The following is a 20,328-nucleotide window of genomic DNA, read 5'->3' as shown; positions in this document are numbered from 1 at the left end:
TGTGGACTCACCATATCTTAGAAAATAAATAAAAATGTATGCTTACCGGATAAATTTATTTATTTCCAGATATGGTGAGTCCACAGTTTGTGTCCGCTAATTATTTTAATTTATTTTTATTTAAACCTCAGGCACCTTTACACCTTGTGTTATTTCCTTTCTCTCCTTTTTCCTTTCGGTCGAATGACTGGTGATTGTGGGAAGGGAAGTGATACTTAACAGCTTTGCTGTGTTGTTCTTTTCCTCCTCCTGATATTCCCATAGCGCTGCGGAATCTGTTGGCGCTCTACAAATAACCGATAATAACAGTAATTGATGATCCCGTGGACTCATCATATCTGGAAATAAAGTTATAAGGTAAGCATAAATTTAGTTTTTTAAGCATCTTTAAGGACCTGCTCAGAGAGAGGTACATTCTACAGTGTATACATTTTATGAGAGCCAGAAACCTTTTACAAGCCTTTTTCCCCTCCAGCAAATTGACAGTTTGTACGTTTGCTAAGCATGCATGTGGGAGCAGGGCATGTCTGACGCACAAGGTGTGTGTGTGTTATCTGATACAGTAATTTTTTTTTTTTGGGAGCGGTTTCTTATTTCAGTTACACAACATGGGAAGTAATTTACCTAGGTGGTGTTCAGCAAGATGATGGGAGACATCCCTTTACCTCCTGCTTATGCTAAACAAAGGAAGGATGTTGTAGTACCAGTCATGGTAATGTTTACAGTATTCAAGAGAGTTTGTTTTTCATTGTACAGACTGTCCTTAAGATTTGCACTGAGATCAGTTGGTAACTACTATAAATGGGGGGGGGGGGGAAACACTTGTCTAGCACTCACTTTGTAAACAAATCGAATATTATTCAGGAAATAAGTTCTATCATGAGCCAAAAGAGTCAAGGGTTAAAACGTTTTAATATTAGAATAAAATCTTTTTAAAAATGAAGTCAACGATTAAAGCATAAAATAATCCACTCCTCATCCAAACAAAATCCTAAATACCATGAGAATCTCAATCTAATCGCACCAATCTAAGGAGAAAGGACAGGGAGCGGAGACGCTCCTTAGATTGGTGTAATTTGATGTTGATATGCGATTATAATATTTGTTTTTCAGTCTTCAGTGCCCAGGTCCCTCATCTTTTTGAGATTAAGATTCTGATGTTTAGGATTTTGTTTGGATGGGGAGTAAAATATTTTATTGGTTTTTATTGTTATTAAAGGGACACTAAACCCAACATTTTTCTTTCATGATTCAGGTAGAGAATACAATTTTAAAATAACATTCCAATTTACTTCTATTATCTAATTTGCTTCATTGTTTAGTTATCCTTTGTTGAAGAAATAACAATGCACATGAGTTAGCCAATTGCACAAGGCATCTATGTGCAGCCACCAATCAGCAGCTACTGAGCCTATCTAGGTTTTCATCTTCAGCAAGTGATATCAAGAGAATGAAACAAATTAGATAATAGAAGTAAATTATAAAGTTGTTTAAAATGGCACACTCTTTCTAAATCATAAAAGAACAAAACTGGGTTTCATGTCCCTTTAAGTTATTTTTTTTTTTTTTTAACCTTTTTCTCATTTGGCTTGTAGAACTTATTTGCTGAATAATATTCTGTTTTTACGAAGTGAGTGCTGGTCTTTATACACATTTAAAATAAATGAAAAAAATAGAAATTTACACCCCCCACCTTGGTCTTCTCTTGGTGGGTTATATTTGAGATTGTACCTTTTTATATATTTTTCTGTTGGTAACGACACCTGTGCCATATCTAGCAGCATGGATTCTTGCTCATGTAGTCTCCAAAGTGCTCGATTTGCTTATCAAAAAGCTTACACATAATGTGTCAGCAGTGCACTTTATAGACTGACAGATGTACAAATCCTTTTAATTAGCCAGTGCTCCATACAAAATGTGACCTTCATTATTAACGGTTGATATTATTTCATACTCAGGTAATTTCTAAAGCTCTGCAGCATTAATTCTATATTAAGGAACGGTTACGAACACCAAATTCACTAATGAAACTATGAAATATATAATACATTGTTCTAGACTTTCTTCTTGCACTTACTAATGAAAACCATGGATTTCAGGCTTTAAACAATGTAAAAAAAAACAGTTTGTGTTTAAGGTACAGTCTAACAAATTTAGAGCATGCCATTTTTGCTTTAGTGTGGGTAGTTTTGGTATTACCAATCCTAGTTAACTTTTGTTTTATTGTCCTTAAAGGGGTTAAGTGCCACTCGGGAGCGTCAAACATTATAAGGCTAATTAACCAGCCAGGAATGTCAGTCACATGTTACAGCTCCTAAGCAGGACACAGCCAGTGATGGGCAGCAAATATGGCTTTACCTATGTGTTTAACGACTTTGCAAGGATAATGCACAATATGATAGTGTCAGTAATTCAATTACATGCACTGAGTAGTTCTTTTTTTGCGTTTGAATGTGCCTTTAAAAAAAGTATACAATTTTCACTCTCAAACATTGCACAAGTCACTTGATATTTTCTATACCCGCTTTTGCTAGAGAACTAAAATCTACTTCTCTGAGGAGACCATAATAATATCTTGAAAGTAGATTCTTGAAAGCTATACAGCTTACAGTAAGAAAGTCTGCTACACATTAAAGACACAGTACACTTGCACTGCATATTACCACCCACCCACACACACATACATGTAGGAATGTTCAGGTCTTTGTTTCCTGGCCCAGTTAGCCATTGCTTCTTGCTGATGATGTAGAGTCTTTAAGTGTTTTCTTTAGGTCATTATATTACATTCTGATTTCTCTTTTTTAAAGAACGTTCCTTCTTTATACCCCATCAATATCTGGCAGGAAACCACAGTGTGATTTGTTTATTTTCCTTTTAACTCTGCATGCAATGACGGAAAGGGCAGACAATTCTATTTGTCATGTAGTGGTGGTTGGCAGAATTTTGCTGTTTCTTTGAAAATAGCATGGAGGACATACAATATCTGAGCATGCTGGTAAATAAAACAAATTTTGAGAGTAGGCTTGTCCAACTTAAAGGGACAGTCTAGTCAGAATTACATTTTCAGATAGGGCATGCAATTTTAAACAACTTTCCAATGTATTTTTATCATCATTTGCTTTGTTCTCTTGATATTCTTAGCATATAAGACTACTTAGGTTTAGCTTTCAACTAATTTCTAAGCCCTTAAAGGCTGCCTCTTATCTGAATAAAATTTGACAGTTTTTCACAGCTAGAGGGTGTTGGTTCACGTGTGACATATAGATAAAATTGTGCTCACACCCGTGTAGTTACCTAGGAGTCAGCACTGATTGGCTAAAATGTATGTCGTTTTTGCTCAAAAGTATTTTTGCAGTGTCTTTTTTTTTTTTATGGCAGTTTTACTGTGTTTTATGGATCCTGAGGACTACTGGAATGAATTGAGTGTGCTTTTGATTGATTAAATCATTGAGGGACATAATCCAATGTTTACCTTATGTTAAATAGGCATTTAATGGATTTATGTAAACTATCATAACCAAAGCGTAAATTCCACAAGCAGTGAAAATATTTGAAAAAAAACAAAACTATTGATAGCCAGTTTGCAATTTGTAAAGTAAGGCTATGTGTACTCCCTTTTTATTATGGCTTTAAAGTCTCATTTAAATAGTGATTTTGCTCGTGTAACCATTTTTTTAAAATGTTGTTTTCCTCCAGGTCTATCCATCTTCTCTCAGTGAACGGTTTTCTTCTTGTGGCATTCCCCCACATCTTCTAAAATGGAGATAAGGGAAGATATTAATCCAGTCCTTCGCAACATCCTGCATTTCCTGATGTGGCTTTATGGCATTATTTCATTTGTTCCCTGGTTCTTACTCTCAGGTGCAAGAGAGAGGCAGAGCCTTGCAAATCGGGTAAAAGCTAAACCTTTGAAAGACAATCCAGGAAACCCTTACCGATCCGTGGACAGCTTCAACACCCTGGCCTCCTCTCTTTACCCTGGTTGTGATACGCTGGATAAGGTTTTTAAATATGCTACAGACAAGTTTAAAGACAAAAACTGTCTTGGAACTAGGGAAGTGATAATAGAGGAAGATGAGGTGCAGCCTAACGGAAAAATTTTCAAAAAGGTGAGTAACATTTATATTTAGTTTTTAAAACTAGACTTCTTCCAAATAATGATGATGATTACGGTTATAAGCCTAGAAAATGATATGGAAAAGGGGGAAGTGTAGTAAAAGAATTGGAGGTTAATGGGACAGTGGGCAGTGTCTCCCTTTTAATTTGTTTACATTTATCCATTTTACCTGCTGGACTGTATTAAATTGGTTACAAATGGACAATTCACCTTTATTTAAGCGTTTGAAATAGCTGATTTTGCCTGTGGTATCCCTATCTATATTATAAAGTTTCTATACTTAACAAAGCTTTATTATATCCAATACTTAGCATAGGTATACAGCTGAGATAAGATAAGGAAACATTTGTGTGTACAGACAGTGATAAAATAAGGAGATCGTGAAGGGACAGTATACTGTAAAATTGTCAATCCAATTACTTTTATTATCAACTGTAGAGTATAAAATGTATGAGAATTTGCTTTTTAAGGTTTATTTGTGTATATTAAATAGCTGATTTTGTGTTTTGAAGCCGCAACCTAATAAAATGGGTTGAGCTTGTAGGTATAGTCAGATCTCATTACTTTATCACATTGTGTACATATACATGCTTCTTTATCTTATATCTGTCCAAAGACAAATATTTGAAGAGAACAATGGAAATTAAAATTGTTTTACCTTATATCTTCTATACCCCACTGGGAGTGTCATTTCTTCTGTTGGTTGTGTTTACGCAGCTTAGCTTATCTTTAGCTTGGACCTTGGGTCAGAAACATGCAGAATAGACGGGGATACTACAGGCTAAGTCAACTATTTCAGATACCAATATAAGGGTAAAGGAAATACTTATAAACGATTAATACACTCCAGCAGGTAAAGTGGATCATTGGGAACAAGTTAAAGGGGAAAAAGTTTTTGAGTAAACTGTCCCTTTAATTTATTTCATACAGTTGGTGGGAGTACACAATCCATTACTCCTGGGAATTACTCTTCCCTGCCACTTGGAGGAGGCAAAGATTCCCAAACCCCAAGAGCTCCCTGGAGAAATGTGAAGAATGAAGATGTGCATTTGATTCTTCAGTGAGAGGGGTTCTCAGTTTAAGTTCCATTTCCCCTCAGAGTGCAGTTGTTGATGGAGGTATGGGTAGTGGCATATTTTTTACCTGTTAGGAATTGGTAACAATACTTCCACAGGTGTTGCAGGGACTTGTCCTTTGCCTCTTCTTGTTGGGTCCTCGATATACTCCTATTTCTGATCCTCTACTGTTATGTTTCAGCAATGGTTTTGGCTTCCTACTGGTTTCCTCCAGTAGTAGGATGCCTATTGGTAAGTACTTTTTTTTTTTTATTATTTGGCACTCTTATAAGCCTCTTATAAGCCTCTTAAAGTAAAGTCAATCCTAGCATTTTTGAAACGCTAGGATTGACTATTGGAAAAAAAAAAAGATACTTCATGTAGAAAGCTTTATTTGTTTCAAGCGGTCGCCGTTCTTAGCTGCTCAGGCAGCCCTCGGCAGAACGCTGTTAGGCTTAAGAGGTGACGTTTTCATCTATTAGCCAATAGCCGTGTGGCAAATCTGGTTTGGCGCCCTTGGGAGCCGGATTTACTATACGGCTATTGGCTAAGAGGTGCAAACGTCACCTCTTAACAAAATATTTTTTTGCCGTGGGCTGCTGTAGCAGCTAAGAACGGAGATTGATTGAAACAAAGGAGCTTTCTACATGAAGTAAGTCCCCTTCATTTGTTTCAAAAGTCAATCCTAGCGTTTCAAAAATGCTAGAATTGACTTTCACTTTAAGTTATTACTTTAATATATATGAAAAATATATATCTATAGTCTTGGGACTAGGGCTGCACGATTAATCGCGAATGCGGTTTTAAACAGTGATTAATCTCTGTGGTTTAAAAACCGTGAGGGTATGTGATTTATAACCCCGCCCACTGTCACCTATGACGACTAGTGCTGTACTAGCCTGCACCTTCGTCAACGGGCGTAACAACCGGTGATGGATATTTCTCTTGTAAGATGTATCGAGTCCACGGATTCATCCTTACTTGTGGGATATTCTCCTCCCCTACAGGAAGTGGCAAAGAGAGCACCCACAGCAGAGCAGCCTATATAGCTCCCCCCTTAGCTCCACCCCCAGTCATTCTCTTTGCCTACTCTAAGTAACTAGGAAGTGCAGAGCGAGTGTGGTGACAAAAATGTTAGTTTTTTTATTTCTCAAGCAAAAGTTTGTTTTTTTTAAATGGTGCCAGTGTGTACTATTTACTCTTTGGCAAAAAAAGAGATGAAGATTTCTGCAAGGAGGATTATGATCTTAGCACTTTGTAACTAAGATCCACTGCTGTTCTCACAAAGCCTGAAGAGTACAGGAAAACTTCAGTTGGGAGAACGGTTTGCATGCTATGCTGCATATGAGGTATGTTCAGTCTATGTTTTTCTAGACAGACTGTGTTTATTCTAGAAAAGGCTGGCAATATCCCCATGGGGAAAGGGTAAGCTGTTTTCAGACACTTGGAATAGGAATTTCAGCTTACTTGAAGGGCTCATTTTTTACTGGTGACACTGTTAGGAAAAACGTTTTTTGTTTGTTCAGTAAATGATGCAATTATAACGTTTTTTGAAGGGACTAAAGGGGTCATTGTGGCTTATGTTAGTTTTTTTTAACCCACATAGTTAATTAAGAGACACTCAGGTGTTTTTCTAATAGGCCTCAAAACATCGAGTGAGGTGGGAGGGGCCTATTTTCGCGCCTCAGTTGCGCAGTTTCTTTTCCTTAAGAGTCATCCAACTGCTTTTCTAGAGGTTCCTGCTGTGTTTGAGGGCTGTAAAGGAGTTTTTTTTTCCCCACAAATCGTTCTGAAGGGCAGGTAGGCGCCACAGCAGAGCTGTGGCAAGGTGCTGAAAGTCTTTTTTTTACCGGTTTTGTCGTTTTTTTTCAATCCGGTTTTGCCATTAAGGGGTTAATTGTTTTTTTCTCTTGTTAAGTGTATTCAGTCCACGGGTCATCCATTACTTATGGGATATATTCCCTTCCCAACAGGAAGTTGCAAGAGGATCACCCAAGCAGAGCTGCTATATAGCTCCTCCCCTCACATGTCATATCCAGTCATTCTCTTGCAACTCAACTAGATAGGACATTGTGAGAGGTCTGTGGTGTTTTTTATACTTAGTTTATTTCTTCAATCAAAAGTTTGTTATTTTAAATGGCACCAGAGTGTGCTGTTTGTTTTCAGGCAGTATTTGGAAGAAGAATCTGCCTGCGTTTTCTATGATCTTAGCAGAAGTAACTAAGATCCACTGGCTGTTCTCGCACATTCTGAGGAGTGGGGTAACTTTCAGAAAGGAATAGCGTGTGGGGAATCCTGCAAACAAGGTATGTACAGTAAATTATTTTTCTAAGGAATGGAATTGACTAAGAAAATACTGCTGATACCGATGTAATGTAAGTACAGCCTTAAATGCAGTAGCGACTGGTATCAGGCTGATGAATGTATGTACAATAAGTAATTTTCTAAGGAATGGAATTTGACTAAGAAAATACTGTTAATACTGAAGTAATGTATGAGCCTTAACTGCAGTAGAAGCGACTGGTAGCAGGCTTATTAATAACACTACCTAACTTTTAAAGTGCATGTTTAAAACGTTTACTGGCATGTTATTCGTTTTTTGTGAGGTACTTTGGTGATAAATCTTTTGGGGCAGGATTTTCCACATGGCTGTCGTTTATTTCTACATAGAAACGGTTAACTGAGGTTTCCCACTGTTGTAATATGAGTGGGAGGGGCCTATTTTAGCGCTTTTTTGCGCAGTAAAAATTCAGTTTCAGTCTTCCTGCTTCTTCCTCCTTGATCCAGGACGTCTCTAGAGAGCTCAGGGGTCTTCAAAATTCATTTTGAGGGAGGTAATCAGTCACAGCAGATCTGTGACAGTGTGTTTGACTGTGATAAAAACGTTAATTGTTAAATTGATTATCCGTTTTTGGGTATTAAGGGGTTAATCATCCATTTGCTAGTGGGTGCAATGCTTTGCTAACTTAATACATTTACTGTGAAAATTTGGTTGCTATAACTGATTTGGTTCATTGTTATTTCAACTGTGACGATTTTTTGTGCTTCTTAAAGGCGCAGTTGCGTTTTTTATATTGCTTGTAAATTTATTTGAAAGGATTTTCCAAGCTTGCTAGTCTCATTGCGAGTCTGTTTAAACATGTCTGACACAGATGAATCTGTTTGTTCACTATGTTTGAAGGCCAATGTGGAGCCCCACAGAAATATGTGTACTAAATGTATTGATGTCACTTTGAATAAAAGTCAATTTATATCTGTAAAGAAATTATCACCAGACAACGAGGGGGAAGTTATGCCGACTAACTCTCCTCACGTGTCAGTACCTTCGCCTCCCGCTCAGGAGGCGCGTGATATTGTGGCGCCAAGTACATCAGAGAGGCCCATACAAATCACTTTGCAAGACATGGCTGCTGTTATGACAGAGGTATTATCTAAATTGCCTGAATTAAGAGGCAAGCGCGATAGCTCTGGGTTAAGGACAGAGCGCGCTGATGATGTGAGAGCCATGTCTGATACTGCGTCACAATTTGCAGAACATGAGGACGGAGAGCTTCATTCTGTGGGTGACGGATCTGATCCAGGGAGACCGGATTCAGAGATTTCTAATTTTAAATTTAAGCTTGAGAACCTCCGTGTATTGCTAGGGGAGGTATTAGCGGCTCTGAATGATTGTAACACGGTTGCAATTCCAGAGAAAATATGTAGGTTGGATAGATACTTTGCGGTACCGGTGTGTACTGACTTTTTTCCTATAACTAAAAGGCTTACAGAAATTATTAGCAAGGAGTGGGATAGACCCGGTGTGCCCTTTTCCCCTCCTCCGATATTTAGAAAAATGTTTCCAATAGACGCCACCACTCGAGACTTATGGCAGACGGTCCCTAAGGTGGAGGGAGCAGTTTCTACTTTAGCTAAACGTACCACTATCCCGGTGGAGGATAGTTGTGCTTTTTCAGATCCAATGGATAAAAAATTAGGTTACCTTAAGACCTTTACCTTTAACCAAACTAACAGCTAAGAACTCCGGATTCGCCATCCAGGCGCGCAGAGCGCTATGGCTTAAATCCTGGTCAGCTGACGTGACTTCTAAATCTAAATTGCTTAATATTCCTTTCAAAGGGCAGACCTTATTCGGGCCCGGCTTGAAAGAAATTATTGCTGACATTACTGGAGGTAAGGGTCATACTCTTCCTCAGGACAGGGCCAAACCAAAGGCCAAACAGTCTAATTTTCGTGCCTTTCGTAACTTCAAGGCAGGAGCAGCATCAACTTCCTCCGCTCCAAAACAGGAAGGACCTGTTGCTCGTTACAGACAGGGCTGGAAAGCTAACCAGCCCTGGAACAAGGGCAAGCAGGCCAGAAAGCCTACTTCTGCCCCTAAGACAGCATGAAGAGAGGGCCCCCTATCCGGAAACGGATCTAGTGGGGGGCAGACTATATCTCTTCGCCCAGGCTTGGGCAAGAGATGTCCAGGATCCCTGGGCGTTGGAGATCATATCTCAGGGATATCTTCTGGACTTCAAAGCTTCTCCACAAGGGAGATTTCATCTTTCAAGGTTATCAGCAAACCAAATAAAGAAAGAGGCATTTCTACGCAGTGTGCAAGACCTCTTAGTAATGGGGGTGATCCACCCAGTTCCGCGGACGGAACAAGGGCAAGGGTTTTACTCAAATCTGTTTGTGGTTCCCAAGAAAGAGGGAACCTTCAGACCAATCTTGGACCTAAAAATCTTAAACAAATTCCTAAGAGTTCCATCATTCAAAATGGAAACTATTCGAACCATCCTACCCATGATCCAAGAGGGTCAATACATGACCACAGTAGACTTAAAGGATGCCTACCTTCATATACCGATTCACAAAGATCATTATCGGTACCTAAGATTTGCCTTTCTAGACAGGCATTACCAGTTTGTAGATCTTCCCTTTGGGTTGGCTACGGCCCCGAGAATCTTTACAAAGGTTCTGGGCTCACTTCTGGCGGTTCTAAGACCGCGAGGCATAGCGGTGGCTCCGTATCTAGACGACATCCTGATACAGGCGTCAAGCTTTCAAATGGCCAAGTCTCATACAGAGATAGTTCTGGCATTTCTGAGGTCACATGGGTGGAAAGTGAACGTGGAAAAGAGTTCTCTATCACCACTCACAAGAGTCTCCTTTCTAGGGACTCTTATAGATTCTGTAGAGATGAAAATTTACCTGACGGAGTCCAGGTTATCAAAACTTCTAAGTGCTTGCCGTGTCCTTCATTCCATTCCACGCCCGTCAGTGGCTCAGTGCATGGAAATAATCGGGTTAATGGTAGCGGCAATGGACATAGTGCCATTTGCGCGCCTGCATCTCAGACCGCTGCAATTATGCATGCTAAGTCAGTGGAATGGGGATTACTCAGATTTGTCCCCTCTGCTAAATCTGGACCAAGAGACCAGAGATTCTCTTCTCTGGTGGCTTTCTCGGGTCCATCTGTCCAAGGGTATGACTTTTCGCAGGCCAGATTGGACGATTGTAACAGATGCCAGCCTTCTAGGTTGGGGCGCAGTCTGGAACTCCCTGAAGGCTCAGGGATTATGGACTCAGGAGGAGAAACTCCTCCCAATAAATATTCTGGAGTTGAGAGCAATATTCAATGCTCTTCTAGCTTGGCCTCAGTTAGCAACACTGAGGTTCATCAGATTTCAGTCGGACAACATCACGACTGTGGCTTACATCAACTATCAAGGGGGAACCAGGAGTTCCCTAGCGATGTTGGAAGTCTCAAAGATAATTCGCTGGGCAGAGTCTCACTCTTGCCACCTGTCGGCGATCTACATCCCAGGCGTGGAGAACTGGGAGGCGGATTTTCTAAGTCGCCAGACTTTTCATCCGGGGGAGTGGGAACTTCATCCGGAGGTCTTCGCTCAACTGATTCATCGTTGGGGCAAACCAGATCTGGATCTCATGGCGTCTCGCCAGAACGCCAAGCTTTCTTGTTACGGATCCAGGTCCAGGGACCCGGGAGCGGCGCTGATAGATGCTCTGACAGCCCCTTGGGTCTTCAACATGGCTTATGTGTTTCCACCATTTCCGATGCTACCTCGACTGATTGCCAAGATCAAACAGGAGAGAGCATCGGTGATTCTGATAGCGCCTGCGTGGCCACGCAGGACCTGGTATGCAGACCTAGTGGACATGTCGTCCTGTCCACCATGGTTTCTACCTCTGAGGCAGGACCTTCTAATACAAGGTCCTTTCAAACATCCAAATCTAATTTCTCTGAGGCTGACTGCATGGAGATTGAACGCTTGATTCTATCAAAGCGTGGCTTCTCGGAGTTAGTTATTGATTCCTTAATACAGGCACGGAAGCCTGTTACCAGAAAAATTTACCATAAGATATGGCGTAAATATTTATATTGGTGCGAATCCAAGGGTTACTCATGGAGTAGGGTTAGGATTTCTAGGATATTGTCCTTTCTACAAGAGGGTTTAGAAAAGGGCTTATCTGCTGGTTCGTTAAAGGGACAGATTTCTGCTCTGTCTATTCTCTTACACAAACGTCTGGCAGAAGTTCCAGACGTCCAGGCTTTTTGTCAGGCTTTGGCTAGGATTAAGCCTGTGTTTAAGACTGTTGCTCCTCCGTGGAGCTTAAACTTGGTTCTTAAAGTTCTTCAAGGGGTTCCGTTTGAACCCCTTCATTCCATTGATATTAAGCTTTTATCTCGGAAAGTTCTGTTTTTGATGGCTATTTCCTCGGCTCGAAGAGTCTCTGAGTTATCGGCCTTACATTGTGATTCTCCTTATCTGATTTTCCATTCAGACAAGGTAGTTCTGCGTACTAAACCTGGGTTTTTACCTAAGGTAGTTTCTAACAGGAATATCAATCAGGAGATTGTTGTTCCATCATTATGTCCGACTTTTGCATAATCTGGACGTAGTCCGTGCCCTGAAGTTCTATTTACAGGCAACTAAAGATTTTCGTCAAACTTCTTCCCTGTTTGTCGTGTACTCTGGTCAGAGGAGAGGTCAAAAAGCTTCGGCAACCTCTCTCTCCTTTTGGCTTCGTAGCATAATACGTTTAGCCTATGAGACTGCTGGACAGCAGCCCCCTGAAAGAATTACAGCTCATTCCACTAGAGCTGTGGCTTCCACCTGGGCCTTTAAGAATGAGGCCTCTGTTGAACAGATTTGCAAGGCTGCAACTTGGTCTTCGCTTCACACTTTTTCAAAATTTTACAAATTTGACACTTTACTTCTTCTGAGGCTGTTTTTGGGAGAAAGGTTCTACAGGCAGTGGTTCTTTCCGTTTAAGTTCCTGCCTTGTCCCTCCCATCATCCGTGTACTTTGGCTTTGGTATTTGTATCCCATAAGTAATGGATGACCCGTGGACTGAATACACTTAACAAGAGAAAACATAATTTATGCTTACCTGATAAATTTATGTCTCTTGTAGTGTATTCAGTCCACGGCCCGCCCTGTCTTTTAAGGCAGATCTAAATTTTAATTAAAACTCCAGTCACCACTGCACCCTATGGTTTCTCCTTTCTTGTCTTGTTTCGGTCGAATGACTGGATATGACATGTGAGGGGAGGAGCTATATAGCAGCTCTGCTTGGGTGATCCTCTTGCAACTTCCTGTTGGGAAGGGAATATATCCCATAAGTAATGGATGACCCGTGGACTGAATACACTACAAGAGAAATAAATTTATCAGGTAAGCATAAATTATGTTTTGCATAATTGTGCAAAGTTACTAAGGCTGTAAGATACTACTGTAAAAATTTCGTTACGTTTACTGCTTTTTTACACTGTTTTGCAGAACTTGTGCAGCTTTTTTTCTCTTAAAGGCACAGTACCGTTTTATTTCTAAGTGTTATTTACTTTGATTACAGTGTTTTCCAAGCTTGCTTGTTTCATTACTAGCCTGTTTAACATGTCTGATACTAAGGAAACTCTTTGTTCAATATTTTTGGAAGCCATTGTGGAACCCCCTCTTATAATGTGTCCCAAATGTACTGATATGTCTATAAATTATAAAGAACATATATTAGCACTTAAAAATAGAGCAATAGATGATTTTCAGTCAGAAGTAAATGAGGGTTCGCCATCTAGTTCTCCCCAATGGCCTTTAAATTTAAGCTTGAACACCTCCGCTTATTGCTTAGGGAGGTATTAGCAACTCTAGATGATTGTGACCCTATAGTGGTCCCAGAGAAATTGTGTAAAATGGATAGATACTTAGAGGTTCCTGTTTACACTGATATTTCTCCTGTTAAGTGTGGTCAGTCCACGGGTCATCATTACTTCTGGGATATTAACTCCTCCCCAACAGGAAGTGCAAGAGGATCACCCAAGCAGAGCTGCTATATAGCTCCTCCCCTCTACGTCACACCCAGTCATTCTCTTGCACCCAACTAATAGATATGATGTGTGAGAGGACTGTGGTGATTATACTTAGTTTTTATATCTTCAATCAAAAGTTTGTTATTTTAAAACAGCACCGGAGTGTGTTGTTCCTTCTCAGGTAGAATTTGAAGAAGAATCTACCTGAGTTTTTGGATGATTTTAGCCGGCGTAGCTAAAATTCATTTTGCTGTTCTCGGCTATTCTGAGGAGTGAGGTAAACTTCAGATCAGGGGACAGCGGGCAGGTTCACCTGCAAAGAGGTATGTTGCAGTATATTATTTTCTGAGGAATGGAATTGACTAAGAAAATACTGCCAATACCAATATAATGTAAGTTCAGCCTTAAATGCAGTAGTAGCAACTGGTATCAGGCTGTTTATGTATATATGTGTACACTTCAGTATTCTGGGGAATGGCACTTCTCTGGGTAATACTATATGCATATAATCTTTAGCCTTACTTGCAGTGGGAACGTCTAGCAACAGGCTGTTTAATGACATTTCATGATATTTAATTTTAAATGTTTTTGCTGGCATGCTAAATTGTTTAAATATCTGAGGTACTGGGTGAAAAATTGTTTTTGGGCACTGTTTTTCCACTTGGCTGTCGTTTATTTTAATTTGAGACAGTTTACTGAGCTTCCCTCACTGCTGTGGGTGAGGGGGAGGGGCCTATTTTGGCGCTTTTGCTACGCATCAGAAATTCAGTCAAAAGTCTTTTTCTCTTCCTGCATGATCCGGATCGTCTCTACAGAGCTCAAGGGTCTTCAAAAATTATTTTGAGGGAGGTAATCACTCACAGCAGACCTGTGAGATTGTGCTTTGACTGTGATAAAAAACGTTTATATTTTGTACATTTGTTTCTCTGCTATTAAGGGTTAGTTATCCATTGCTAATGGGGGCAATCCTTGCTAAATTTATGCTTTTACTGGGAAAAATCTGATTGTTATAATTTTTCCGGTTTCTTATTATTAAACTGTCATAATTTTTTTCTGTGCTTCTTAAAGGCACAGTGCGTTTTTTCATATTACCTGTAATTTGAGTGAAAAGTATTTCCAAGCTTGCTAGTTTAATTGCTAGTTTGTTAAACATGTCTGACTCAGAGGAATATCTCTGTGCTATATGTGCAAAAGCCAAGGTGGAGCCCAATAGAAATTTATGTACTAATTGCATTGATGCTACTTTGAATAAAAGTCATTCTGTACAAATTGAACATCATTCACCAAACAACGAGGGGGAAGTTATGCCGACTAACTTGCCTCACGTGTCAGTACCTGCATCTCCCGCTCGGGAGGTGCGTGATATTGTAACGCCGAGTACTTCAGGGCGGCCATTACAAATCACACTACAGGACATGGCTAATGTTATGACTGAAGTTTTGTCTAAATTACCAGAACTTAGAGGTAAGCGAGATCACTCTGGGGTGAGAACAGAGTGCGCTGACAATATTAGGGCCATGTCAGATACTGCGTCACAATTTGCAGAACATGAGGACGGAGAGCTTCATTCTGCAGGTGACGGATCTGATCCAAATAAACTGGATTCAGACATTTCAAATTTTAAGTTTAAGCTGGAAAACCTCCGTGTATTACTAGGGGAGGTCTTAGCGGCTCTGAATGATTGTAACACAGTTGCAATACCAGAGAAAATGTGTAGGTTGGATAAATATTTTGCGGTACCGACGTTTTTCCAATACCTAAGAGACTTACTGAAATTGTTACTAAGGAGTGGGATAGACCCGGTGTGCCTTTCTCACCCCCCTCCTATATTCAGAAAGATGTTTCCAATAGACACCACCACACGGGACTTATGGCAAACGGTCCCTAAGGTGGAGGAAGCAGTTTCTACTTTAGCTAAGCGTACCACTATCCCGGTGGAGGATAGCTGCGCCTTTTCAGATCCAATGGATAAAAAATTAGAGGGTTACCTTAAGAAAATGTTTGTTCAACAAGGTTTTATATTGCAACCCCTTGCATGCATTGCGCCTGTCACGGCTGCAGCAGCATTTTGGTTTGAGTCTCTGGAAGAGACCCTTGAATCAGCTCCATTGGATGAGATTACACACAAGCTTAAAACCCTTAAGCTAGCTAATTCATTTATTTCTGATGCCGTAGTACACTTAACTAAACTTACGGCTAAGAATTCCGGATTCGCCATTCAGGCACGCAGAGCGCTGTGGCTAAAATCCTGGTCAGCTGATGTTACTTCTAAATCTAAATTACTTAACATACCTTTCAAAGGGCAGACCTTATTCGGGCCCGGTTTGAAGGAAATTATTGCTGACATTACAGGAGGTAAAGGCCATGCCCTGCCTCAAGACAGAGCCAAACCTAGGGCTAGACAGTCTAATTTTCGTGCCTTTCGTAACTTCAAGGCAGGAGCAGCATCAACTTCCTCTGCACCAAAACAGGAAGGAGCTGTTGCTCGATACAGACAAGGCTGGAAACCTAACCAGTCCTGGAACAAGGGCAAGCAGGCCAGAAAACCTGCTGCTGCCCCTAAGACAGCATGAAGTGAGGGCTCCCGATCCGGGAACGCATCTAGTGGGGGGCAGACTCTCTCTCTTCGCCCAGGCTTGGGCAAGAGATGTCCAGGATCCCTGGGCGTTAGAGATCATATCTCAGGGATATCTTCTGGACTTCAAAGCCTCTCCCCCAAAAGGGAGATTTCATCTTTCAAGGTTGTCAACAAACCAGATAAAGAAAGAGGCGTTTCTACGCTGTGTACAAGATCTTTTACTAATGGGAGTGATCCATCCGGTTCCGCGGTCGGAACACGAACAAGGGTTTTACTCAAATCTGTTTGTGGTTCCCAAGAAAGAAGGAACCTTCAGACCAATCTTGGATTTAAAGATCCTAAACAAATTCCTAAGAGTTCCATCGTTCAAAATGGAAACTATTCGGACAATCTTACCCATGATCCAAAAGGGTCAGTACATGACCACAGTGGATTTAAAGGATGCCTACCTTCATATACCGATTCACAAAGATCATTACCGGTATCTAAGGTTTGCCTTCCTAGACAGGCATTACCAGTTTGTAGCTCTTCCTTTCGGGTTGGCTACGGCTCCAAGAATCTTCACAAAGGTTCTGGGCTCTCTTCTGGCGGTGCTAAGGCCGCGAGGAATTTCGGTGGCTCCGTACCTAGACGACATTCTGATACAAGCATCAAGCTTTCAAACTGCCAGGTCTCATACAGAGTTAGTACTGGCATTTCTAAGGTCGCATGGGTGGAAGGTGAATGTAGAGAAGAGTTCTCTCTTACCACTCACAAGGGTTCCCTTCTTGGGGACTCTTATAGACTCTGTAGAAATGAAGATTTACCTGACAGAAGACAGGTTAACAAAGCTTCAAAATGCTTGCCGTGTCCTTCATTCCATTCAACACCCGTCAGTGGCTCAATGCATGGAGGTAATCGGCTTAATGGTAGCGGCAATGGACATAGTACCCTTTGCACGCCTACATCTCAGACCGCTGCAATTATGCATGCTAAGTCAGTGGAATGGGGATTACTCAGATTTGTCCCCTACTCTGAATCTGGATCAAGAGACCAGAAATTCTCTTCTATGGTGGCTTTCTCGGCCACATCTGTCCAGGGGGATGCCATTCAGCAGACCAGATTGGACAATTGTAACAACAGACGCCAGCCTACTAGGTTGGGGCGCTGTCTGGAATTCCCTGAAGGCTCAGGGATCATGGACTCAGGAGGAGAGTCTCCTTCCAATAAACATTCTGGAATTGAGAGCAGTTCTCAATGCCCTTCTGGCTTGGCCTCAGTTAACAACTCGGGGGTTCATCAGGTTTCAGTCGGACAACATCACGACTGTAGCTTACATCAACCATCAAGGAGGGACAAGAAGCTCCCTAGCGATGATGGAAGTATCAAAGATAATTTGCTGGGCAGAGTCTCACTCTTGCCACCTGTCAGCGATCCACATTCCTGGAGTGGAGAACTGGGAGGCGGATTTCCTAAGTCGTCAGACTTTTCATCCGGGGGAGTGGGAACTTCATCCGGAGGTCTTTGCCCAAATACTTCGACTTTGGGGCAAACCAGAGATAGATCTCATGGCGTCTCGCCAGAACGCCAAGCTTCCTTGTTACGGGTCCAGGTCCAGGGACCCGGGAGCGGTCCTGGTAGATGCTTTGACAGCACCTTGGACCTTCGGGATGGCCTATGTGTTTCCACCCTTCCCGATGCTTCCTCGATTGATTGCCAGGATCAAACAGGAGAGAGCATCGGTGATTCTAATAGCGCCTGCGTGGCCACGCAGGACCTGGTATGCAGATCTAGTGGACATGTCATCCTGTCCACCTTGGTCTCTGCCTCTGAGACAGGACCTTCTAATTCAGGGTCCTTTCAAACATCAAAATCTAATTTCTCTGAAGCTGACTGCTTGGAAATTGAACGCTTGATTTTATCAAAGCGTGGTTTTTCGGAGTCAGTTATTGATACCTTAATACAGGCTAGGAAGCCTGTTACCAGAAAGATTTACCATAAAATATGGCGTAAATACTTACATTGGTGCGAATCCAAGAGTTACTCATGGAGTAAAGTTAGGATTCCTGGGATATTGTCTTTTCTACAAGAAGGTTTAGAAAAGGGTTTATCTGCTAGTTCCTTAAAGGGACAGATCTCAGCTCTGTCCATTCTTTTACACAAGTGTCTGTCAGAAGTTCCAGACGTTCAGGCTTTTTGCCAGGCTTTGGCCAGGATTAAGCCTGTGTTTAAAACTGTTGCTCCACCATGGAGCTTAAATTTAGTTCTTAATGTTTTACAGGGTGTTCCGTTTGAACCCCTTCATTCCATTGATATCAAGCTGTTATCTTGGAAAGTTCTGTTTTTAATGGCTATTTCCTCGGCTCGTAGAGTCTCTGAGTTATCAGCCTTACATTGTGATTCTCCGTATCTGATTTTTCATTCAGATAAGGTTGTTCTGCGTACTAAACCTGGGTTCTTACCTAAGGTTGTCACTAACAAGAATATCAATCAAGAGATTGTTGTGCCATCATTGTGTCCGAATCCTTCTTCAAAGAAGGAACGACTTCTGCACAATCTAGATGTAGTCCGTGCCCTGAAATTTTATTTACAGGCAACTAAAGATTTTCACCAAACTTCTTCCCTGTTTGTCGTTTATTCTGGACAGAGGAGAGGTCAAAAAGCTTCTGCTACCTCTCTCTCTTTTTGGCTTTGTAGGATAATACGTTTAGCCTATGAGACTGCTGGACAGCAGCCTCCTGAAAGAATTACAGCTCATTCCACTAGAGCTGTGGCTTCCACTTGGGCCTTTAAGAATGAGGCCTCTGTTGAACAGATTTGCAAGGCTGCAACTTGGTCTTCTCTTCATACTTTTTCCAAATTTTACAAATTTGACACTTTTGCTTCTTCGGAGGCTGTTTTTGGGAGAAAGGTACTTCAGGCAGTGGTTCCTTCCGTATAAAGATCCTGCCTGTCCCTCCCGTCATCCGTGTACTTTAGCTTTGGTATTGGTATCCCAGAAGTAATGATGACCCGTGGACTGACCACACTTAACAGGAGAAAACATAATTTATGCTTACCTGATAAATTCCTTTCTCCTGTAGTGTGGTCAGTCCACGGCCCGCCCTGTTTTTTATGGCAGGTCTAAATTTTTAAATTATACTCCAGTCACCACTGCACCCTATAGTTTCTCCTTTCTCGTTTGGTTCTTGGTCGAATGACTGGGTGTGACGTAGAGGGGAGGAGCTATATAGCAGCTCTGCTTGGGTGATCCTCTTGCACTTCCTGTTGGGGAGGAGTTAATATCCCAGAAGTAATGATGACCCGTGGACTGACCACACTACAGGAGAAAGGAATTTATCAGGTAAGCATAAATTATGTTTTTTCCAGTCCCTAAGAGGATTGTGAATATTATTGCTAAGGAGTGGGATAGACCAGGTATTCCGTTCACTCCCCCTCCTGTTTGTAAGAAAATGTTTCCCATATCTGACACCATAAGGGACTCATGGTAGACAGTTCCTAAGGTGGAGGGAGCTATTTCTACTCTGTCTAAACGTACAACTATACCTATCGAAGACAGTTGTGCTTTCAAAGATCCTATGGATAAAAAAATTAGAGGGTCTTTTGAAGAAAATATTTTTGTTCATCAAGGTTTTTCTCTCTAACCTATTGCGTGCATTGTTCCTGTAACGACTGCAGCTGCTTTCTGGTTTGAGGCTCTAGAGGAGGCTCTTCAAATGGAGACTCCATTAGTGGAGATTATGGACAGAATTAAGGCCCTGAAGTTGGCTAATTCTTTTATTACAGATGCCGCATTTCAACTGGCTAAATTAGCGGCAAAGAATTCAGGTTTTGCCATTTTAGCACGCAGGGCTTTATGGCTTAAGTCCTGGTCTGCTGATGTGTCATCTAAATCTAAACTTTTGAACATTCCTTTCAAAGGTAAGACCCTATTCGGGCCTGAACTGAAGGAGATTATTTCAGACATCACTGGAGGGAAAGGTCATGCCCTCCCTCAGGATAGATCAAATAAGATGAGGGCCAAACAAAATAATTTTCGTTCCTTTCGGAACTTTAAGAGTGGTCCTGCTTCAGCTTCCTCTGCTACAAAGCAAGAGGGGAATTTTGCCCAATCCAAGTCAGTCTGGAGACCTAACCATGCTTGGAAGAAGGGTAAACAGGCCAAGAAGCCTGCAGCTGCCTCTAAGACAGCATGAAGGGGTAGCCCCCGATACGGGACCGGATCTAGTAGGGGGCAGACTCTCTCTCTTCGCTCAGGCTTGGGCGAGAGATGTTCAGGAT

General features: G+C 41.3%; 1 protein-coding gene across 1 annotated transcript in view; it reads left to right on the top strand.

The window, feature by feature from the left end:
* ACSL3 (acyl-CoA synthetase long chain family member 3) overlaps positions 1–20,328 on the top strand; it is a 488,476-nt gene that overhangs the window by 110,014 nt on the left and 358,134 nt on the right. Inside the window, exon 2 of the mRNA XM_053709959.1 lies at positions 3,697–4,109. Coding sequence (XP_053565934.1) covers positions 3,759–4,109 — 351 coding nt within the window. The 5' untranslated portion in view covers positions 3,697–3,758. The remainder of the gene's footprint in view (positions 1–3,696; positions 4,110–20,328) is intronic.

The sequence above is a fragment of the Bombina bombina genome, chromosome 4, assembly GCF_027579735.1.
Source record: "Bombina bombina isolate aBomBom1 chromosome 4, aBomBom1.pri, whole genome shotgun sequence".
Lineage (NCBI taxonomy): Eukaryota > Metazoa > Chordata > Amphibia > Anura > Bombinatoridae > Bombina > Bombina bombina.
The sequence above is the reverse complement of the archived record's forward strand: the minus strand, read 5'-3'. Positions and strand labels throughout refer to the sequence as shown.